The sequence below is a fragment of the Astyanax mexicanus genome, chromosome 1 (genome assembly GCF_023375975.1).
Source record: "Astyanax mexicanus isolate ESR-SI-001 chromosome 1, AstMex3_surface, whole genome shotgun sequence".
Lineage (NCBI taxonomy): Eukaryota > Metazoa > Chordata > Actinopteri > Characiformes > Acestrorhamphidae > Astyanax > Astyanax mexicanus.
The window spans coordinates 583,486-607,479 of record NC_064408.1 but is presented as its reverse complement, the minus strand read 5'-3'; the positions used below and the strand labels follow the sequence as shown (position 1 = coordinate 607,479).

At 40.0% G+C, this 23,994-nt stretch overlaps 2 protein-coding genes across 3 annotated transcripts; both read left to right on the top strand.

The window, feature by feature from the left end:
- The first annotated feature begins 1 nt into the window (after position 1).
- LOC103044705 (gamma-aminobutyric acid receptor-associated protein) lies at positions 2 to 5,046 on the top strand. Its single transcript, XM_049484140.1, has 5 exons — positions 2 to 240; positions 1,114 to 1,192; positions 1,285 to 1,403; positions 2,405 to 2,854; positions 2,972 to 5,046. The coding sequence occupies exons 1-4, from the start codon at positions 151 to 153 to the stop codon at positions 2,483 to 2,485; spliced, it is 369 nt and encodes a 122-aa protein (XP_049340097.1). The 5' UTR covers positions 2 to 150; the 3' UTR covers positions 2,486 to 2,854; positions 2,972 to 5,046.
- A 1,063-nt stretch (positions 5,047 to 6,109) lies between these two features.
- On the top strand, positions 6,110 to 22,887 carry gps2 (G protein pathway suppressor 2). 2 transcript variants are annotated; one of them, XM_049484037.1, is made up of 12 exons: positions 6,110 to 6,247; positions 9,572 to 9,689; positions 10,333 to 10,442; positions 10,778 to 10,890; positions 12,389 to 12,468; positions 12,589 to 12,668; positions 16,655 to 16,826; positions 19,541 to 19,624; positions 19,728 to 19,804; positions 19,954 to 20,049; positions 21,408 to 21,491; positions 22,566 to 22,887. In XM_049484037.1, exons 2-12 carry the CDS (start codon positions 9,596 to 9,598, stop codon positions 22,656 to 22,658), a joined length of 1,083 nt encoding a protein of 360 aa, XP_049339994.1. In that variant the 5' UTR covers positions 6,110 to 6,247; positions 9,572 to 9,595; the 3' UTR covers positions 22,659 to 22,887. The 2 variants fall into 2 exon arrangements, with proteins under 2 accessions (XP_049339994.1, XP_049340021.1); XM_049484064.1 differs by lacking the exon at positions 6,110 to 6,247 and having other exon boundaries at positions 9,613 to 9,689; positions 10,335 to 10,442.
- The last annotated feature ends 1,107 nt before the right edge of the window (positions 22,888 to 23,994 follow it).

The window sequence follows — 23,994 nt, the reverse complement described above, 5'->3', positions numbered from 1 at the left end:
GTGAGTGAGTATTGGGACAGGGCCGGGGCAGGGCGCTGCGCTGTGTGTTGTTAGAGGTTGAGTTTGAGGTTCAGGGTTTAGTATCAGAGGTTGAGTTTGAGTTTTAGGATCAGGGTTTAGTACCGTTATCTCGGATTTAGACCAGTAATAATGAAGTTCGTGTATAAGGAGGAGCACCCGTTCGAGAAGCGGCGCTCTGAGGGGGAGAAGATCCGCAAGAAGTACCCGGATAGAGTCCCCGTGAGTACTGCTAACGGCTAACAGGCTAACAGCTGATCATAACAATAACAGGCTAACAGCTGCTAGCGCTCAGTGACACAGCAAATCCCCCATATAAACCCTATTAAACCCTATAATACTGCATTTATACATTAAATACATTAAAATAAACCCTATCCTCCAGAATAATTCACTGTTATCTATAATACTGATTATATTCAGGTTTTAAAGCTGTCTGTGCTTCTCTGTGTCAGTGAGCTTACCTAGCTAACAGCTTCCTTTAATTCCCTTAATACTCTTTTAACTACCTGTTTCACCATAAATATACACTGAACTTCACTTCATAACTATATTTACTCTGTCTGTATCTCCATAGAGTCTGTCTGTCTGTCTGTATAACTATATTTACCCTGATTAATATTATTTTTTATCACTTTATTATCTATCCTTTATTCGTTTGTCAGTAACTACAATAATAAAATAAATTTAAATTAAATATCTAGCTCCTGTTAAAATAAATAGTAATCTACATCTTAGAAGTAGAAGAAACGTTGCACGTTTATAAATAGACAGATATATTTTTCTTAATATATTTCTCCCTTTTCCTTTACATTTTCTCTGCCATAATGACAGTTCTATTAAAGCTTATTCAGTATGTTTTTTCTACCTTTGTTGCTTAAATTTAAATAATAGTTACTATGTTGTAGTCAATTGTTTCTTCAATGTTATAAATAATAACCTCAATTTAATAAACTAGTGGTGCAGTATTGTAAATTGTTGTATTCTTCCTCAAAAATGTAACAATTTATAAACAGACGTTTTGTAAAATGAACAGCATGTTATTAATAACATGTGATTTAGTGCTGATCTGTGTTTTTCTTCTTCTGTATCCAGGTGATTGTGGAGAAAGCCCCCAAAGCCAGAATAGGAGATCTGGACAAGAAGAAATACCTGGTGCCATCAGACCTGACAGGTTCACACCTTTAACCTTTAACCCCTCTGAATCATGAGCGTTTACATTATGGGATGCTGATATATTTGGTTTGTTTTTTGTGCTCTGTAAAGTGGGACAGTTCTACTTCCTGATCCGGAAGCGGATCCACCTGAGGGCGGAGGACGCGCTCTTCTTCTTCGTCAACAACGTCATTCCTCCAACCTCCGCCACCATGGGTCAGCTGTACCAGGTCCGACTTTACTGTAGCTTTATTCAGCTTTTTTATTTTAGATTCAGTCAATATGGTCTGGCTGCAGGAAAAGACCCTAATTTCTCATTGGACATAAAAAACAATTTGGGGCGCTGCCACTATGATCGGTAGATTGCTGGTTTGAATCCCGGTCATGCAGCTTGTGAGCACAGTTGTTGGTGTTACTCTCTCTGAGTGGGTACAGTACAGTAGATGGCGCTCTCTCTCTCTTTCCCCTCATCACTCCTAGGGTGATGTGGATCAGCACAAGGCTGCATCTGTGAGCTGATGTATCAGAACCAAGTTGCTGTGCTTTCCTCCGAGCGTTAGCACTGTGATGCTAGTTGGCAATGCTTAAGCATCAGAAGCATTTCAAAAGGAGGCGGAGTCTGACTTCACATGTATCGGAAGAGGTGTGTGCTGGTCTTCACCCTCCTGGTGTTGGAGCATCACTAGTGAAAGGGGTGGAATAACCAGCCAGATAATATTGGAGAGAAAAATGGGAGAAAATTAGAAATAATTATAATAATATACAAAAAAAACAGATTCAAAATTTTCAAGTTTTTTTTTTCTATTTTACAATTTTTTAGATACTTTACAAATATATAATTTAAACATTAAAATAATTAAATGATTTTCTTTTGGTACTTTTGGTTAGATGTGGGTTTACAATGAATTGGCTTCAGTATATTTTTCTAATGCTCCTCTCAAGATCAGCAAAACAAGTGTATGCATGTTTTGCTATCTTTATGAGGACCTGATGTTCTCACAAGCGTAGTAGATGTATGTATTTGTGAGGACATGTGTGCAGTTTAAATACGTTAATTAGAAAATCTGTTTAGTAAAAATAATTTACTTTTGGTTGCTGAGGTTACAGTGAGGCTTTAGGTGTAGGTTTTAGTTTAGGTCCTCACAAGAACATCTAAACCATCACAGGTGTGTGTGTGTGTGAGATAAAGTCCAGTCATGTGACCCTGTGTGTGTTTTTTGTGTTTTTTCAGGAGCATCACGAGGAGGACTTCTTCCTGTACATCGCCTACAGTGACGAGAGCGTATACGGAGAGAGAGAGACGCCCGTCTAACCCCACAGATATACCCTCTCAACCCCCAGACCTGCTACACACACACATACTACACACACTATACACACTGTTACACACAACAGTAAAAAAACAGTCCAGTGGATTAGTGTATATTTACTCCTCTTTCACTTCCTCTCTCTCTCTTTACTTTTCTTCTTCCCTATTTTTGCCACTTTTCCACTGAATGGTACCAACCCAACTCAGCAGATGTTATATTTACATTACTGATTTTATCATACAGTGATTTATCATACGAAACTTAGCACACAGTAATTTTTCGTATGGTAATTTATCATAAGGATTTACCATACGTTAATTTATTGTACGGTATATTATATGTAATTTAGCACACAGTTAATTTATCGTATGGTAATTTATCGTATGGTAATTTATCGTATGGTGATTTATCGTACGGTAATTTATCGTATGGTAATTTATCGTATGGTAATTTATTGAATGGTATATTATATGTAATTTAGCACACAGTTGATTTATCGTATGGTGATTTATCGTACGGTAATGTATCATACAATGATTTATTCTACATAATTTAGCGCACAGTGATTATTGTACAGGGATTTATCATACAGCAATTTAACATACAGTGGTTTATGGTACGGTAATTAATCGTACGATGATTTATCATACTGTGATTTATCATGCGTAATTTAGCGCACAGTGATTAATTGTATGGTAATTTATCATACAGTAATTTATCGTACAGTATGGGGACTTGAGTACTTGTTTTGTTTGCTGGATTGTTATTTACATTTACTGCATTTATCTGACTCTTTTATCCAGAGCGACTTTTATGGTTATTCCTGTTGCAGGTGGTGGTGTTATCCACTGCACCACACCCAACAATTAATTATGCTAGTATTGTTATGCTAGTGTATTATTATAGTATCAGGATGAGCATAATATCATTAATCGTAGTAATGTTTGAGACAATATATCAGCCTAAACAAAAACATAAGTCGGAACTAAAATTTAGAGTATTGCAGCGCTCTGATTGGCCGGAGAGAGGAGTCACACAAATGCTAATAAAAATGCTAATAATGCCCCCGAAACTAGTAGTGTAAAAGCCAGCACACGCCTCCTCCCATACATGTGAAGTCAGACACCGCCTGACTTCCAACTGCAACCAATCAGCATGCTCAGAGGAAATCGCCGGTGTTATGCCGAATTCAGCACCCCCGCCAGGAAAAGCACCCTGGCTGTACCAACCTGCATCACAATGTATGAGGGGAAAGAGCGCCACCTACTGTACTCTCTCCCTCTCTCAGACTCCGGCTGCTGATGGAGAAACAGCATGACGTTTTTATTTCACTATAGGTACCATGCAGTGGAACAGTTTTTATGCCCCGCCCCCTCACTTACTCTCTCTACTTTTAGCTCACTCTCTCGCTTTCTTTATATCGTTACATTTTTTCTTTTACTCATATTTTGTAATTTATTTTTTGTTTAATTTCTTAAATTTTTCTTTAGTTTCCACCTCATTTCACATCACACACTTACTTTCATTTACTTTTGTTTTCTTGCTTTTTAAGCACACTTCCTGTAAATTTGGGTTTATTTTTCTTTTCTTTTCTTTTTTTTAGTTTGTGTATTCTCTCAGTTTTATATTTTGGGTTTTTTGGGTTTTATATGTTATAATTTTGGACAGTCTGTGGTGAAACTGGACTCTCTGTTTATTAATGTTTATTATTTCCTGTTTTTCACAGACAGACTTTAGAAACTGTGCTTTATCTGATCAGTGTCTGATCAGCGTTTATAAACTCAGGTCTGATTACACCTGCTGTTAACCTGCACTTTCAATCTGGATTGTATCTGGATCTGCTTTGGCTGGATTCTGTTCACACAGGTTGTTAAAATCGTGTAATCAGATATCAGATTTAATTTTTTCAGCAGATTTATTCCTCTGACAAAAAAAAACAATTTAGTCTGTGTTCAATTGTATTTACACTCGCATATTAAATGTGGACGAGATTAATCTGGTTTCAGTGTTCAGATTGTGATCGAATTGGGACCTAATCATAATCTGATAACAGTGCATTCTTTGGGGCTTTTCATTCAGACAAGTTAAATCCAAACTAAATCTGGTGTACGTCTTTTGGACGTATTTTCTTTTGCTGGACAAAATCTGATTACAGAAAGATCACTCTGTTTATATTTAATTACATTCACACTTACGGTGTTAAATGTGGATGATACTGATCTGGTTTAAGTAATTCAATCAAATACGAACACAGTTCATCCTTTAATGGGGGGTTGTTTAATGCAATCATCTGAAATCCAAACATGATCCCATTACCAAAAACGCAGGATAATACCCGATGTAATCAGACCTACTGAGTCCTGAGATAGAGATATTATGATCCGATATGATGGTGATGATAATGTTAGTGATAATGGTGGTGATGACGTCAATGGATGATGGTGATGATAATGATGACAATGGTAATGGAAACAGTGATAATGGATGATGATGATGATAATGATGATGTTTTTGTTTCTCAGCTTCATCTCACATATCTTATAATAAACCTGATAGAAAAACAGTTGTGATTGTCTTTATTCTACATCTCTTTCCCTGTCTCTCTCTTACTGTCTCTCTCTCTCTCTTACTGTCTCTCTCTCTCTCTCTCTCTCTCTCTTACTGTCTCACTCTCTCTCTCTCTTGCTGTTTCTTTGTCTCTCTCTCTTACTGTCTTGCTCTCTCTCTCTTACTGTCTCTCTCATTGTCTTCCTCTCTCTCTTACTGTCTCGCTCTCTCTCTCTCTTACTGTCTCGCTCTCTCTCTCTCTTACTGTCTCGCTCTCTCTCTCTTACTGTCTCACTCTCTCTCTCTCTTGCTGTTTCTTTGTCTCTCTCTCTCTTACTGTCTTGCTCTCTCTCTCTTACTGTCTCTCTCATTGTCTTCCTCTCTCTCTTACTGTCTCGCTCTCTCTCTCTTATTGTCTCTGTCTCTCACTGTCTCTCTCTTTTTCTCTCTCTCTACCACTGTTACCTTTATTATTAGTATTATTATTAGGAGGATATTTTATATTTTGATAGATGCTATTTTATCGTTATTAATTATAATTTAGAGTTAAATTATTATTGTCACTATAATTATAGTGGGTCCGGCATACATTATTATTATTATTATTATTATTATTATTATTATTATTATTATTATTATTATTATTATGTCAATTGAGTGGAAAATCTATTATTATTGATATTATTATTAAGTGGGTAAATAATGATTATTATTCAGGATTTGACATGTAAACAGTATTACTAGCATATATAGATTGTAAGAAATTATAAAAAGATCAAGTAAGGAACAGAGTGGTAAAGTCTCATTTTAATAATAGTACTAATTATAATTTAAGACTGGCCCACTTAATAAATATAGTAACAATAATAATTTAACTCTAAATCATAATCTATAATCTATATAGTTATATAATAATAATAAAAAGAATAATAATTATTATTTTTACTATAACATTTTTTTATTGCTATAGTTATTATTAAGCGCGTGATAGAGCGGTAAATATTAATATAGATGATTATAGATTATTTTTATTATAAATAATAATCCCGTGCTGTGCGTGACGCGGGGACACGCCCCCGGGCGGAAGTGCGTCAGCGCTGGGTGCCGGGCCTGCGCGTGTTTTGGTTCTGCAGGTGAGGAAGATCTGAAGACCCGCAGCGCGCGCACTGACACAACTGCTCATCTTCACCCGCACACCGACCCCGCACGCGGCAAAGGTGCGTCTCATCCGGGGCTCCGTCCCTGTCACTCCGCATCACTCTATATATATCACTCCGCATCACCGCGTAGCACTCTGTATCACTCCGCTCTCTGTATCCACACTCAGTTAGCCTGCTAACGGCTAATTCACCCGGTTACAGTCCGATCTACTGTCAGAGTTCAGTCAGATCTACTGTCAGAGTTCAATCAGAGTTCAATCAGATCTACTGTCAGAGTTCAGTCAGATCTACTGTCAGAGTTCAATCAGATCTACTGTCAGAGTTCAATCAGATCTACTGTCAGAGTTCAGTCAGATCTACTGTCAGAGTTCAGTCAGATCTACTGTCAGAGTTCAGTCAGATCTACTGTCAGAGTTCAGTCTGATCTACTGTCAGAGTTCAGTCAGATCTACTGTCAGAGTTCAGTCAGATCTACTGTCAGAGTTCAGTCTGATCTACTGTCAGAGTTCAGTCAGATCTACTGTCAGAGTTCAGTCAGATCTACTGTCAGAGTTCAGTCAGATCTGCTGTCAGAGTTCAGTCAGATCTACTGTCAGAGTTCAGTCAGATCTACTGTCAGAGTTCAATCCGATCTACTGTCAGAGTTCAGTCAGATCTACTGTCAGAGTTCAGTCAGATCTACTGTCAGAGTTCAATCAGATCTACTGTCAGAGTTCAGTCAGATCTACTGTCAGAGTTCAATCCGATCTACTGTCAGAGTTCAGTCAGATCTACTGTCAGAGTTCAGTCTGATCTACTGTCAGAGTTCAATCAGATCTACTGTCAGAGTTCAGTCTGATCTACTGTCAGAGTTCAATCAGATCTACTGTCAGAGTTCAATCCGATCTACTGTCAAAGTTCAGTCAGATCTACTGTCAGAGTTCAGTCAGATCTACTGTCAGAGTTCAATCAGATCTACTGTCAGAGTTCAGTCTGATCTACTGTCAGAGTTCAATCAGATCTACTGTCAGAGTTCAGTCTGACCTACTGTCAAGAGTTCAGTCAGATCTACTGTCAGAGTTCAGTCAGATCTACTGTCAGAGTTCAATCAGATCTACTGTCAGAGTTCAGTCAGATCTACTGTCAGAGTTCAATCAGATCTACTGTCAGAGTTCAGTCAGATCTACTGTCAGAGTTCAATCCGATCTACTGTCAGAGTTCAGTCAGATCTACTGTCAGAGTTCAATCAGATCTACTGTCAGAGTTCAATCAGATCTACTGTCAGAGTTCAATCAGATCTACTGTCAGAGTTCAATCAGATCTACTGTCAGAGTTCAATCAGATCTACTGTCAGAGTTCAGTCAGATCTACTTTCAGAGTTCAGTCAGATCTACTGTCAGAGTTCAGTCAGATCTACTGTCAGAGTTCAGTCTGATCTACTGTCAGAGTTCAGTCAGATCTACTGTCAGAGTTCAATCAGATCTACTGTCAGAGTTCAGTCAGATCTACTGTCAGAGTTCAGTCTGATCTACTGTCAGAGTTCAGTCAGATCTACTGTCAGAGTTCAATCAGATCTACTGTCAGAGTTCAGTCAGATCTACTGTCAGAGTTCAGTCAGATCTACTGTCAGAGTTCAGTCAGATCTACTGTCAGAGTTAAGTCAGATCTACTGTCAGAGTTCAATCCGATCTACTGTCAGAGTTCAGTCAGATCTACTGTCAGAGTTCAATCAGATCTACTGTCAGAGTTCAGTCAGATCTACTGTCAGAGTTCAGTCAGATCTACTGTCAGAGTTCAATCAGATCTGCTGTCAGAGTTCAATCAGATCTACTGTCAGAGTTCAGTCAGATCTACTGTCAGAGTTCAGTCAGATCTACTGTCAGAGTTCAGTCTGATCTACTGTCAGAGTTCAGTCAGATCTACTGTCAGAGTTCAATCAGATCTACTGTCAGAGTTCAGTCAGATCTACTGTCAGAGTTCAATCAGATCTACTGTCAGAGTTCAGTCAGATCTACTGTCAGAGTTCAATCAGATCTACTGTCAGAGTTCAGTCAGATCTACTGTCAGAGTTCAGTCTGATCTACTGTCAGAGTTCAGTCAGATCTACTGTCAGAGTTCAATCAGATCTACTGTCAGAGTTCAGTCAGATCTACTGTCAGAGTTCAGTCAGATCTACTGTCAGAGTTCAGTCAGATCTACTGTCAGAGTTCAATCAGATCTACTGTCAGAGTTCAGTCAGATCTACTGTCAGAGTTCAGTCAGATCTACTGTCAGAGTTCAATTAGATCTACTGTCAGAGTTCAGTCAGATCTACTGTCAGAGTTCAATCCGATCTACTGTCAGAGTTCAGTCAGATCTACTGTCAGAGTTCAATCCGATCTACTGTCAGAGTTCAGTCCGATCTACTGTCAGAGTTCAGTCAGATCTGCTGTCAGAGTTCAATCAGATCTACTGTCAGAGTTCAGTCAGATCTACTGTCAGAGTTCAGTCAGATCTACTGTCAGAGTTCAGTCAGATCTGCTGTCAGAGTTCAATCAGATCTACTGTCAGAGTTCAGTCAGATCTACTGTCAGAGTTCAGTCCTATCTACTGTCAGAGTTCAGTCCGATCTACTGTCAGAGTTCAGTCCGATCTACTGTCAGAGTTCAGTCAGATCTACTGTCACAGTACAGTCAGATCTACTGTCAGAGTTCAGTCCGATCTACTGTCAGAGTTCAGTCAGATCTACTGTCAGAGTTCAATCCGATCTACTGTCAGAGTTCAGTCCGATCTACTGTCAGAGTTCAGTCAGATCTACTGTCAGAGTTCAGTCAGATCTACTGTCAGAGTTCAATCCGATCTACTGTCAGAGTTCAGTCAGATCTACTGTCAGAGTTCAGTCAGATCTACTGTCAGAGTTCAGTCCGATCTACTGTCAGAGTTCAGTCAGATCTACTGTCAGAGTTCAGTCAGATCTGCTGTCAGAGTTCAGTCTGATCTACTGTCAGAGTTCAGTCAGGTCTACTGTCAGAGTTCAGTCAGATCTACTGTCAGAGTTCAGTCAGATCTACTGTCAGAGTTCAATCCGATCTACTGTCAGAGTTCAGTCCGATCTACTGTCAGAGTTCAGTCAGATCTACTGTCAGAGTTCAGTCAGATCTACTGTCAGAGTTCAGTCTGATCTACTGTCAGAGTTCAATCAGATCTGCTGTCAGAGTTCAGTCCGATCTACTGTCAGAGTTCAATCAGATCTACTGTCAGAGTTCAGTCAGATCTACTGTCAGAGTTCAGGATATATTATAATATAGATATTACAGTAGTAATTATCTTTGATGTGGTTGGTTTTGATGTTTGATGATGTAATAACTGCAGCTCTTTAATGTTTGTTTGATGTTGTTGTGTTGTTTTTGTGTTTGGTGCCAGCTGGCCCCGCCCGTGCCCGCCATCATGCCCGCGCTGCTGGAGAGGCCGAAGCTGTCGAACGCGATGGCACGAGCCTTACATAAACACATCATGAGGGAGAGAGAGCGCAAGAGACAGGGTGAGTTATATACCCACCTCTATACCTGCATCTACACCCGCCTCTATACCCACCTCTATACCAACCTCTATCTATTTTTATACCCGTCACTGTACCCTCATCTATACCCATTTCAATATCCATCTCAATACCCATTTCTATACCCGCCTCTACACCCGCCTCTACACCCGCCTCTATACCCACCTCTATAACCGCCTCTATACCCGCCTCTATACCCACCTCTATACCCGTCTCTATACCTGTCTCTATACCCGCCTCTATACCCGCCTCTATACCCACCTCTATACCCGTCTCTATACCTGTCTCTAAACCCGCCTCTATACCCGTCTCTAAACCCATCTTTACACCCATCTTTTTACTGACCTCTACACCCACCTCTATACCCATCTCTATACCCAACTCGATACACGTCTCTATACCCACCTCTTTACCATCTATATGACCACCTCTATAACCGCCTCTATACCCATGTCTATACCCAGCTCTTTACTATCTATATACCCACCTCTATAACCGCCTCTATACCCACGTCTGTACCCATCTCTATACCTAGCTCGATACCCGTCTCTATACCTACCTCTATACCCAACTATATACCTGTCTCTATACCCACCTCTATACCTGCCTATTATGTGTGTGATAGAGGAGGAGGAGGTGGATAAGATGATGGAGCAGAAGCTGAAGGAGGAGGAGGAGAGGAAGAGGAAGAAGGAGATGGAGGAGAGGATGTCTCTGGAGGAAACTAAGGAGCAGGTGAGTGATTATTACTATCATATGAACATTATAGAGCGTCATAGAGCGCCCCCTACGCTTCCTGTAGTGTATTACAGTCTGTCAGAATGAGCGTGTTGTGGATCATATGAACATTATAGAGCATTATAGAGCTCCCCCTACACTTCCTGTAGTGTATTACAGTCTGTCAGAATGAGCGTGTTGTGGATCATATGAACATTATAGAGCATTATAGAGCGCCCCCTACACTTCCTGTAGTGTATTACAGTCTGTCAGAATGAGCGTGTTGTGGATCATATGAACATTATAGAGCATTATAGAGCATTATAAAGACTGCAGTGTCTGTGTTGTGTTAGATAATGAAGATGGGGGAGAAGCTTCAGGGTCTTCAGGAGGAGAAGCATCAGCTGTTCCTGCAGTTGAAGAAGGTTCTACATGAGGAGGAGAAACGCCGGAGGAAAGAACAGAGGTTAGCATAGCGGCTAACCTGCTACTCTAACATTCTTATCACAGGACCAGAGTAACCTACATATATTGTACACATACAGTACTAGTGACCTTATCTTGTGCAACAGAGGAAACTCCTGCTCTTTCTTTCCTTGGGCGGTCCCGATGAGTGCCAGTTCCATCATTATTATAATGTTTTAATGGTCTTTTTTGCGGTGACTGCACTTGAGGATATTTTTTAAAAGTCTTAAAATTCTTTTCGGATTGACTGACCTACATTTTTTTCTCTTAATGTCATTTTTTCTTTACTAAGTTGAGTAGTTCTTGCTTCTCATAATATGGATTAGAACATTACTCAAACACATTAATGCAGGTTCACACTACACGACTTTAGCCCAGTTTTTCAGTCGCCGGCAGTTTTTCATTGAAAATTGAATGAATATTTGGCAGCCTAGATATCTGACCCAGTCGGCGACTGTGAGTCAGGAGCAACGGCTACGTACTAACAATGGGATTACGGAGAAAGAGTCCTTTATGAATGGGGGTGAATGGAGCTAAAAGCTAAAATCTTTAAATTAAAATGAATAATGAACTACTTGTTCTGAGTATTTCTTTAATTTTAGAAAGTAGAATAATGTATTTTACTAAAAAAAGCAAAGAAAGTGTGTCTGTATATTTCAGTTTATCTACAGAAAACAAAAGGTTTTACACAGTAAAGCTCTAGCATTACTGATACTGTGAGCTGATTGGTTGGTTTGCGAGCTGATTCTGGAGATACAGGTAGAGCACTGAGTTTAAAAGGTTTATAACTGGAGTTTAAAACGATAATATATATTTAATATAGTTCTGTGTTTTAAGGACATAAGTACATATTTCAGTATAAATCTGATCAGATATTTATAAACTCTGATTTTAGTTTGATCAGTTGCTTCATATGAACTTATGTTCATATTGGACTCACTTTAAGTGCGTATTCTCCTCTATAGAGATTCTGTGGTGTGGTATCTCTAGTTCTGGTGTGTTCTCGTGATAAACGTGTTTCTGGAGAGCAGCCAAATTCAAGTAATTAACTCTTGATGAGTTCAGCACAGCTGTTAACTGAAAGCCTGAATTCCAGGAGACTCTACCTCATAAAACTGACTGAGAAAATCCAGCAGAGTACAATGGTTTTCTGCTGTACAAAACTTATTATCTAAACTTTGAAGAATCTAAAATATAAAACATATTCTGTTTTTTAACACTTTTTTTGTGTTAAACTAAAAAATTCCACATGTTCGTCTTCATAATTTGGATGAGTTTAGTTTTAATCTACAAAGTAGAACATTTTAATATAATGAAAAACACGATTTAAGACGTGTCCAAAGTTGAACTTGTAGAATAATACTATGTAATAACCTGTTCTGTGCCTGTTGGTTGTGCTCTATTGATTATTATTTTAGTGAGAAATTAATATGAATTTAGTGAATTAATTTACCCATATATATTTTATTTATCTGTGTTTATATATTATATTCCGGCAGTGATATGACCACTCTGACCTCCGCCGCCTACCAGCCCAACATGACCATCCACTCCAGCCAGCACCTCCTCAGCATGCAGGGTAAGAGTGTGTGTGTGTGTGTGTATAGTGTATAATGTGTGTGTGTGTGTGTGTATAGTGCATAGTAATTTATTAGTGAACTGATCTGTGTAATTGCTGTTGTGTTTCTGTGTGTGTTAGCGAGTGCGGTGAGTCACGGTCGGCCGGCGGCGCTGCTGGGAGAACGCAATAAACAGCTGTTCCAACCTCCAGTTATTTCAGTAAGTAGATCAGACTCAACTCAGATCCTAAATTAAAGATCTATAGTCGAGTCGTGCACCGTGCAGCTTGATGTAGGGCGTGTCAGTGTGTCTTTGCTATCATAACGACGGGAAAAGTACATATTGCTCGTCTCAAAGCGAAAGTGTGCAAAAGTCATGTACTAATTCTCTTAATTAATGATGGGTGTGGTTCATTTTAGGTGTAACGTGAAATAATAAACCAATCAGAGTGTCTCTTGCTCATCATTCTCTTTAAGAGTAGATCAGGTGAGCTCTGACTGACTTTGGTGGATTGCTATTGTAACGGTGCAGCTACCTGGACGTGTTCAACAAACTCTTCTCAGCAGAGGAAACTGAGCTGCTGGTTGACGCTGTGAAGGAGCTCCAGCAGCTCATTTACGGGAACAGCAATGTTATTTTATTTACTATTCTGTTTATTGTTGATGTAAAAGTTGGGTTTGTGCTGCTGTGTGTTCATGTGTGTGTAATAAGTGGGGGTGTACGCTCGGCTCGGCACGGCGCCTGTGTTACCGAGATAGTGATGAACGTCTGACTGATGGCGTCTGTCTAGGTTGTATTCAGTCAGTGGAGCTCCTGTGTTTTCTGTTACCAAGATAAACAGATAAAACTCCAGAAATGTACCTGAACACTCTTTTTCTCCCATTCTGAAAACTTTGTGGGCTTTGGAGAATCTCCTACATGACACTTAGAGAAGCTGCCTGTTCTCTCTCTGCTCCACCTGATAATTTGTCTAAAAATTGTTTAAAAATAGACATAAAAACTAGACAACCGTACCAAAAAAAAGTTTTGGAGGACATTGAATGTTTGATTTGTATTCAGAATAATACTGTTTTTAAAACGAAGCTTAGGAAAGGGCCATTTTTGTGATTTGTATTCACTATATTTTTATTATCCACTATATTTTTATTATCCACAGTTGCAGATTTAAAAAAGTTTACAATTCAGATTTTTAGTAGGGTTTTCTATCAAATATGAAACCTTTTTATGTAAGGCTTGAATAGATATATCGGCAAGATTTAGGTGTGTAATATTAGGGAGACAATTGACAAAAAAACTGAAATGAAAAGAGATTGAGGAATAAAAAGAAATAAAAATACTGTAATCATAAAAAGCTTTTAGGAAGTAAAAATAAAACATGAGGTGGAAGAGGTTGAGAACTCCTGGTTTATCTTGCTATGTTATTTTGTCTCACAGGGTTGTACCTCAGGGCGTATACTGTAAATCTGATTAATAATATCAGTACTGTAGTTTTGAGAGAGATCAGAACTGAAGGGATTCAGGATCTAAAGGGTTAAATTAAGAAAATAAAAAGAGTCACGTGTGGGTCACGCCGGCCGGACGCAGTGGAACAAAGCCCTCCTGGCGCTGCAGTGTGGGTTTGTTTCAGGCAGCCAATCAGAGGGCTGGAAGTGAGAGGAAGTGGCGGGCGGTTGGTGGATTCGGGGGCGTGTGGGACTTGGCGCTGGACGCCGGATGACCGGGGGAACTGGTGACTCATGGTTTGAGTCCCGGCAGCTGGACTGATCTGAGGTCTCGGCCAATGACCTTAAAATAAAACACATAAAGAAAGATCTGTTCCTAATCTACCGGAAAACTCTCTGATCTGATTTTACAGTGCAGAAAAGAGGAGAAATGACCTTAAACTGACCCAAACCATCCATTACTCAAATCAGGACTAATCTCATCCAAACACCCACGAGTTCACCAATCGCCGGCACTTCCGCACCGTACCATCACCATACCAGTGCTCTGACTGACCACCTCAAACAATCCCGCCCTGTAATCCAGGAGAGATTCATTCCACTGCGCCGCCGATTAGTACTTACGCTTTAAAAAAGTATTTCAGTAGAATGAGTGAAGAATCTCCTAAAAAAAATAAATTCGAGATTCGAGTGTCTCCTCTATATATATATATATTTTTCTTAAGTTCTAAAGTTTTAGGTGAATAAATTCACATTAAACTACAAAACACTTGTCGACTACAAATTTCATATTTATTCAGTAAATATCAGTACTCTCCACATTTAAACAACATGTGGACATTTAAATGTCTTTTAAATCTCATGTTTAGCTGTTTTTCTGTTGGTTTTAGAGATGGAGGACATGTCAGAAATAATCTTTGACTAATCGACCAATCGAAAAAATGATCAGATTAGTCGACTACACAAATAATCATTAGTTGCAGCCCTAGTAGATTTTTAAGAGATGTTCAGTATTTAATAGGCCTGTCACAATAATTACATTATCGACTTCAATAAATGAACATGACCTCAATCGTTTTAAAAATCGTGATATCGCCATTTGTGTTTGCATTTGCAAAATGTACTTATTTATATATTGTGACTGTGGGCGTGGCTGCAGTGACCCGGTAGTTCGAAAGAACAGAGAAACACAGACACAGGAAGTGAATGAACTCAAAACATAGCTTTATTAGGAAAAATGCCCTCCATCAACACCCAAATCTAACTTAAAGAAACATAATAACGGCCCAGTGCAGCTCTAGTTGCTTAACTTTAGTGTCTCTTAGTTTCTTGTTGCCTCAGCCTTTCTCTCACTGTCAGCATATCTCTTGAGTGAAGGCTGAGGCAGGGTCTTTATGCTGGTCCAATGCGGTCCAGCTGGGGCAGACCGGGCTGAACGTCGTGGTATGGGGTGGACCCACGCTTCCCCTGCCTCCAGGGGAAGTTTATTCCACATACTGTATCTCCTTTTTCACTACAGAACACATGCTTTTATCTCCCTTGCGCTCATATTAATATTAATAATCCCTTTCTGCAGCTTTTTCAGGGTTTTCTGTCATTATTTCGCCGTTAGCGCGAGTGACTTCGCTTCGCGAGCAGAATCGGCACAACACTGCCCACTGTAAAACTGCTGGAGTGGAAACAGCAACTCTAAATAAATTAACAAACACAAAAACAAAGTGTATTCTATCAGTAATTTCAGTTCATTTTAGTTCGTTTTATAAACTCTCAATACAGTTCCGGTTAGTTACCTTTTTTCTTTTAATTACCGTTTTTATTAGTTTCAGTTAACAAATTTTTGTTTTTATTTTCGTTCATTTTCATTAATGATAATATTTGGTTACCTGGTTATATTGTGATTATCACACCAGAGCTTTATATAAAATAAAAATAGCATTAAAAACAGATGCCTATGTCACAGACTATTTCGGGCAGAGAATCTAAGCTCTAATATTGATATATCAAAACCGAACCGATACAACGGCCCAAGAACCGCGATACGAACCGAACCATGGCAACACTTTACTGTTGCATCCCTAGTCTGGATTATTCAGTATTGGGGCTTGGGGCTGGTTTATTGCTGGTTTATATTGAAGCCGGGCTGTAGGTGCCCTCAGGGTGGTGACTCAGGGTTTGTGGCACAAACAGAAACCCACACTTCTCCAGCACGGCTGCATGAGATCAGATCTGTGGTCAGATTGAGTTAAACGAAGATAAACGAGCCGTGAAATAAACCCAGCGAGCTTCTGTAGCCTGGCACAGTACCAGCCTACCAGCTCAGAGTAGATAGAGTTAAAAATAGAGTTAATCCAGCTGTGTGCAATTGAACTTTTTGGCCTAAATATGAAGTGCTGTATGTGGCGGACACCATCCCCACTGTGAAACATGGTGGCGGCAGCATCATGCTGTGGGGATGAGCTTTTCTTCAGCAGGGACAGATTTAGGAAGCTGGTCAGAGTTGATGGATGGAAGATGGATGGAGATAAATAAATACAGAACAATCCTGGAAGAAGAAAAGCTGTTGGAGGCTGTAAAACACTTGAGATCTTCCAGCAAGACGATGACCCTAAACATACAGTCAGAGCTACAGTGGAGCTATAATGATTTAGATCAGAGAATATTCATGTGTTAGAATGTTCCAGTTAAAGTCCTAAAGACCTAAATCTCATTGATCTTCTGTGGAGAGACGTGAACACTACTCTCTCTCTCTCTCTCTCTCTGTAGGGTCGTCATTATCAGTCTCAGCCGGGGTTCGGTGCTCCCGGGTCGGATCACGGTCAGTTCTCCGGAGCTCAGCCGGGTCACGGACCGTACGGCGTCACCCAGCCCCAGCACGCCTCACCCTTCACCAGCCAACCCGTACCCGTCAGCTACACCAGCAGCGCCCAGATCAGAGGTACCGCCGCGCCATCGCCACCGTACACCTTCCACAATCAATCAATCAATCAGTCAGTCAGTCAGAGTCAACATACAATACAATACAAAACACTTTTATTGTCAGAGTTCTCTGAAATGTGCCCTGTGTTAAAATTTGCATGCATGGATGGATAGGTGGGTGGATGAATGGGTGAGTACATTACATTACATTACATTACATTTGGCAGACGCTTTTGTCCAAAGCAACTTACGAAAGTCAAGTACAAAAGTAATAGGAATTTAGATAACCCATTTTTAGATAGGGCTTAAAGGAGGTCGAAGGGAAATAAAGGGATAGAGGAGTGAAGGAGGGGAAGAAGGAAATGAGGTTAGAATTTGTTAGTTTGTTAGAGGTGTTAGGAGAGTAAGTGCTCTTTGAAGAGCTCTGTCTTCAGGAGTTTATTAAAGATAGTGAGAGATTCTCCTGATCTGGTAGTGGAAGGTAGTTTGGTTCCACCATTGGGGAACTCTGTATGAGAACAGTCTGGATTGCTTTGTGTGAGTGTTTGTTTGGTAAAGCGAGGCGACGTTCACTGGAGGAGCGCAGCGGCCGGGAGGTAGCGTAAGCCTTCAGGAGCGAGTGCAGGTAGGAAGGAGCTGTTCTGTCATCACCTTGTAGGCGATTGTAAGAGTTTTGAATTTGATCCGAGCATCAACTGGTAGCCAATGGAGCTCAATGAGCAGCGGGGTGACATGTGCCCGTTTTGGCTGGTTGAAGACCAGACGTGCTGCTGCATTCTGGATCATCTGTAGTGGTTTTACTACGCAGGCCGGGAGGCCAGTTAGCAGGGCATTGCAGTAGTCGAGGCGTGAGATGACGACTGCTTGTACCAGGAGTTGGGTGGCCTGTTGCGTCAGAAACGGTCTAATTTTTCTGATGTTGTAAAGCGCGAATCGGCAGGATCGAGCAACTGAGGCCACATGGTGCGTGAAGAGAAGCTGGTCATCAACCATGACACCCAGGTTCCTAGCAACCTTTGTGGGTGAGAGAGAGAGAGAGTCGATGCTTATAGAGAAGTTGTGTTGAAAAGATGGTTTTGCTGGTATAACCAGAAGTTCAGTCTTTGAGAGATTTAATTGAAGGTGATGCTCCTTCATCCATGAGGATATGTCAGAGAGACACAACGATATCCGTGCAGAGATTGAGTTATCTTCAGGTGAGAACGACAGGTATAGCTGGGTGTCATCAGCAAAGCAATGGTAGGAAAATCCATGTGAGTGGATAACCTGACCAAGAGAGGCAGTGTATATTGAGAAGAGAAGGGGACCCAGTACCGAACCCTGGGGAACCCCAGTGGATAGGGAGTGGGCTGAGGACAGCTGTCCTTGCCACGACACCTTGAACGAGCGCCCAGTGAGGTACGATCTGAACCATGACAGCACATTATCTGCGATCCCCATGTTTGAAAGTATAGTTAGGAGGAAGTCATGGTTGACTGTGTCAAATGCGGCCGAGAGGTCCAGCAGAATGAGCACTGAGGACTGACCTGCAGCTCTGGCAGTTTTCAACGCTTCAGTCACAGACAACAGAGCCGTCTCGGTAGAGTGTCCTTTTTTGAATCCAGATTGGTTCTGGTCCAGGAGGTCATTCTGGGAGAGGAAGCCAGAGACCTGATTTAGAACTGCTCTCTCGAGTGGATTGGATGGGTGAATTGATAGAAAGATGGATGGATTAATGTATGTATTGATAGTTAGGGTGGATGAGTGGGTGGATGTATGGATGGATGGATAGACAGATGGTTGCATGGGTGGGTCGATGTATGGGTGAGACGATGGATGGGTGGGTTGATGGATGGGTGGATGAATGGGTGCATGAATGGGCAGATAAATGAATGATTGGTTGGGTGGATGGATGGGTCGCTGGATGAATGAATGGATGGGTCGTTGGATGGATGAATAGATGGATGGATAGTAAGATGGAAGGGTGTATGAATGGATGGGTCGTTGGATGGATGAATGGATGGATGGATAGATAGTAAGATGGAAGGGTGGATGAATGGATGGGTGGGTGGATGGATGAGTGTGTGGGTGGGTGGGTTTATGAATGAGTGGGTGGGTGATTTAAAAGGCTAGATGGATAGAAAGGTGGATGGATGGGTGTATGAATGGATGATTGGGTGGATGAATGGGTGGGTTTATAAATGAGTGGGTGATTGAGTGGGTGGATGGATAGAAAGATGGATGGATGGGTGTATGAATGGATGTGTTGGTGGATGGATGGATGGGTTGATGGATGGGTAGGTAGATGGTTGTGTGGATGGGTGGGTTGATGGGTGGATGAATAAATGGATAGTTGGGTGGATGGATAAAAAGATGGATGGATGGATGTTTTTATAGTATAGTATAGTTTATAGTATTAAAAACAGATAAAAAATCTAAAATAAGTGCTTTAGAAAACATGAGGTTTATGAAGATGTTTTAATAATAAATTAATCAGTAAGTGAATTCCCTTTCACTGCATTGTGAGTGTGGTAAAGCTCTTACTTTCACTATTAAACAACATATCCCAGAGTTCTAGTGCTGTTAGTCTACCACCGTCTTCTCCCTGTAGACAAAGAATTACTGCCAACAGAATAGGACTCTCTGTACATTATAGTCTGTTTGCACTGTTTGCTTTAATCCACCGTTAGCACCATGAATATTAGTGTTAGCATTAGCATTAGCATGTAACCTGAGAACCTTCTGCTTATGTAGGAGCTTCAGCGTTCCCGGCCATGCAGTACCTGCCCCACCAGCAGCAGGGCTACGCTGTGCACAGCCACTTCACCTCACAGCCAGGTGTGTGTTCATGCTAATGAGATCAGATTAGCGTTAATCACCGTTATAACTGCTATAATAACTGTATTATAAGCTAATATTATTATAATATCTCTATTTGCAGGTTTTTTACCCAGCGCTAGCATTCCTCTGCAGAAACAGCTGGAGCATGCTAACCAGCAGAGCGGCTTCACCGACTCCGTGAGTTCAAACACAGCTACTGCCGTAAACAACCCGTCAAAAGTTTAAACACACTTCCTCATTCTGTGTTTTTATTATTTATTGTGTGTGTTTGTGTGTGTGTTTGTGTGTGTGTGTGTGTGTGTGTTTGTGTGTGTGTGTTTGTATAGAGCACTTTGAGGCCTATGCATCCTCAGGCTCTTCATGCTAATGCAGCTGGGTTGCTGCCAACTCCTCCCATCGCTGTTCAGATCCCTTCTGCCAAGGTACCAATTTATTATTTTATCATTTTATTATCAAATCATTGATCATGTTATCTGTGGGGTGGGTGATATTATATGATAAAGTCTCATTTTTGTAGTATTGATATGAAGTCTCAATACTTTAGTCTTAATATGATAATGTTTCGATTCTGCAGTCTCAATATTATAAAGTCTCAATACGATAAAGTCTCGATTCTGTAGTTTCAATACGATAAAGTCTCGATTCTGTAGTCTCTATACGATAAAGTCTCGATTCTGTAGTCTCTATACGATAAAGTCTCGATTCTGTAGTCTCAGTACGATAAAATCTCGTTTCAGTAGTCTCGATACGATAAAGTCTCTATTCTGTAGTCTTAGTATGATAAAGTCTTGATTCTATACTCTTAATATGATAAAGTCTCGATTCTGTAGTCTCGATACGATAAAGTCTTGATATGATAGTCTTGATTCTGTAGTCTCGATACGATAAAGTCTTGATATGATAAAGTCTTGATTCTGTAGTCTTGATACGATAAAGTCTTGATATGATAAAGTCTCGATTCTGTAGTCTCAATATGATAAACTGTCAATTCTGTAGAATCAGTAGAATTGATATAGTTTTTATTCTGTAGAGTCTCATTAAGATAAAGTCTCATTATGATAAAGTCTCGGTTCTGTAGACTCTTGATTCTGTAGAGTCTTGATTCTGTAGAGACTCGATTCTGTAGAGTCTCGATTCTGTAGAGTCTCGATTCTGTAGAGTCTTGATTCTGTAGAGTCTCGATTCTGTAGAGTCTTGATTCTGTGGAGTCTTGATTCTGTAGAGTCTTGATTCTGTAGAGTCTCGATTCTGTAGAGTCTCGATTCTGTAGAGTCTCGATTCTGTAGAGTCTCGATTCTGTTGAGTCTCGATTCTGTAGAGTCTCGATTCTGTAGAGTTTCGATTCTGTAGAGTCTTGATTCTGTAGAGTCTCGATTCTGTAGAGTCTCGATTCTGTAGAGTCTCGATTCTGTAGAGTCTCGATTCTGTAGAGTCTCGATTCTGTAGAGTTCAGTATGATAAAGTCTCAATATGGTGAAGTCCTAATACTATGGAATTTAAATAAGATAAATGCTAGATACAGTAAAGTCTCCCGATAATAAAAGTCTCAGTACTGTGAAACAGTGATGCAATAAAGTCTTAGAATGGTAGAGATACGGTTGGGCCACGACTTGTTGGAGTCTTGATATTGTAAGATTTTAAAATGAGTTTCAGTTGTGCGGATTCTGGATATGATAAAATCTTGATGATAAATTATTAATTTTAAAGTCTTGAAAGTCTCAGTACTTGATATTCTCTGATTGGTTGTTTATTCTGTTTTTTTTTCTGTGTTTTTGATCAGACTGGCTTGCCATACGCCCACCCACCCAGACCCGCCTCCCCAGGGGCGTTCACCCACACGGCCCCCCCACAGCCAGCCCACGCGGTCAGTTTACACCTCATACTCAATACTCTCAATAATCTCAGTACTTTACACTCGATATGTTAAACTTTACTGTTTTACATTTTACATACTGTACCGTTTACACCTTTACACTGTATACTTTACATTTACAGTTGTACATTTACCTTTTTTTACTTTTTACAGTACAGTTTATGTTTATATTGTATATGAAATACTTTACATTTACAGTTTTAATGTTTATGCTTAGTGCCTGTATTGTTTATATTTTCTGTAATTTATATTTATATTTTTATGGGTTTTTTTGCAGAAAATGTCTAATTTTACAACACTGACATCAGCTATCAAAAATTCAGTAAATAGCAGATAATAGTGTTGATTCTGTAGTCTTAATATAATAGTCTTGAATCTCTAAAGTTTCGATACAATAAAGTATTGATACAATGAAATCTCGATACAATAAAGTCTTGATATGATAAAGTCTCAATTCTGTAGAGTCTCGTTATGATGGTCTCGTTTCTTCAGAGTCTCGATATGATAAAGTCATGATTCTGAAGTCTTGATATGGTAAAGTCTTTATTCTTTAGAGTCTTAATACAATAAAATGTCTCAAAAAGATAAATCTATGATAAATGAGTCTCGGTATGAAAATGCTTTGATTCTGTAAAGTCTTGATACAATAAAGTCTCAATACGATAAAGTCTTAATTCTGTAGAATCTTGATAGGATAAAGTCTCGATTCTGAAGAGTGTCGATATGATAAAGCCTCAATTTTTTAAAGTCTTGGTATAATAAAGTCTCATTTCTGTAGAGTCTTGATACAATACAGTCATGAGTCTGTAGAGTCTCATTACGATAAGGTCTTCATTCTGTAGAGTTTTGATTTTATGATCTTACATAACCTGTACAACTGTAATAAATCTGTAACAATGAGTACTTCACCAGTAATTACATGTTATTACAGAGATTGTTAATGTGTAACTACACAGTCTCTTCTACACAGTCTCTTCTACACAGTCTCTTCTACGTTTGTACTGAGGACCAATCAGAACTTCCTAGACTCATTATCGTATGTGTTTCTTTTATTGTGTCCAACAGGCCACATTTCAGAGCTCCTCCCAGCCACCCCCACGCCACGCCTACCTCTCCCACAGCCAATCAGGACAGAGGTTCTATCACCATGGCAAATAGCTGACCTGGCAGGTGCACTATAATGGGGAAGGGGCGGAGCTTGTGGCGTTTACGTTGGATTTGATTCACTCCTGCTTGAGCACGATACTACCACACACACTTATAGTAACACACACACACACACAAACATTAACACACACTTATACACACATACTCATACACACAGTAATGCTTTTAGAGTATAGAATATCTATAACGACTATACGACTATAATCACCGCATGAACTCGTCTGTTACGTTTTTATTTACACAATACTCCATCATTACTCCACCCTGATCTCAATCTACTAACGCAGGCTAGTCTCAGAGTACACAATACTCCATTATTACTCCACCCTGATCTCAATCTACTAGCACATGCTAATCTCAGAGTACACAATACTCCATCATTACTCCACCCTGATCTCTATCTACTAGCACATGCTAATCTCAGAGTACACAATACTCCATTATTACTCCACCCTGATCTCAATCTACTAGCACATGCTAATCTCAGAGTACACAATACTCCATCATTACTCCACCCTGATCTCTGTTTACTAGCGCAGGCTAATCTCAGAGTACACAATACTCCATCATTACTCCACCCTGATCTCAATCTACTAGCACATGCTAATCTCAGAGTACACAATACTCCATCATTACTCCACCCTGATCTCAATCTACTAGCACATGCTAATCTCAGAGTACACAATACTCCATCATTACTCCATCCTGATCTCTATCTACTAGCGCAGGCTAATTTCAGAGTACACAATACTCCATTATTACTCCACCCTGATCTCTATCTACTAGTGCAGGCAAATCTCAGAGTACACAATACTCCATCATTACTCCACCCTGATCTCAATCTACTAGCACATGCTAATCTCAGAGTACACAATACTCCATCATTACTCCATCCTGATCTCTATCTACTAGCGCAGGCTAATCTCAGAGTACACAATACTCCATCATTACTCCATCCTGATCTCTATCTACTAGCGCAGGCTAATCTCAGAGTACACAATACTCCATCATTACTCCACCCTGATCTCAATCTACTAGCACATGCTAATCTCAGAGTACACAATACTCCATTATTACTCCACCCTGATCTCTATCTACTAGTGCAGGCAAATCTCAGAGTACACAATACTCCATCATTACTCCACCCTGATCTCAATCTACTAGCGCAGGCTAATCTCAGAGTACACAATACTCCATCATTACTCCATCCTGATCTCTATCTACTAGCGCAGGCTAATCTCAGAGTACACAATACTCCATCATTACTCCACCCTGATCTGATTTTAATTAGCGTTATGAACGGGGCATCCCTACTATTGAGTTCAGA

Coding starts and splice junctions, on each gene's coding strand:
- LOC103044705 (XM_049484140.1), top strand. CDS start 151: ATGAAGTTCGTGTATAAGGAGGAGCACCCGTTCGAGAAGCGGCGCTCT. Junction 241..1,113: donor AGTACCCGGATAGAGTCCCC/GTGAGTACTGCT, acceptor TTCTGTATCCAG/GTGATTGTGGAGAAAGCCCC. Junction 1,404..2,404: donor CCATGGGTCAGCTGTACCAG/GTCCGACTTTAC, acceptor GTGTTTTTTCAG/GAGCATCACGAGGAGGACTT.
- gps2 (XM_049484037.1), top strand. CDS start 9,596: ATGCCCGCGCTGCTGGAGAGGCCGAAGCTGTCGAACGCGATGGCACGA. Junction 20,050..21,407: donor TTCAGATCCCTTCTGCCAAG/GTACCAATTTAT, acceptor GTTTTTGATCAG/ACTGGCTTGCCATACGCCCA. Junction 21,492..22,565: donor CCCCACAGCCAGCCCACGCG/GTCAGTTTACAC, acceptor TGTGTCCAACAG/GCCACATTTCAGAGCTCCTC.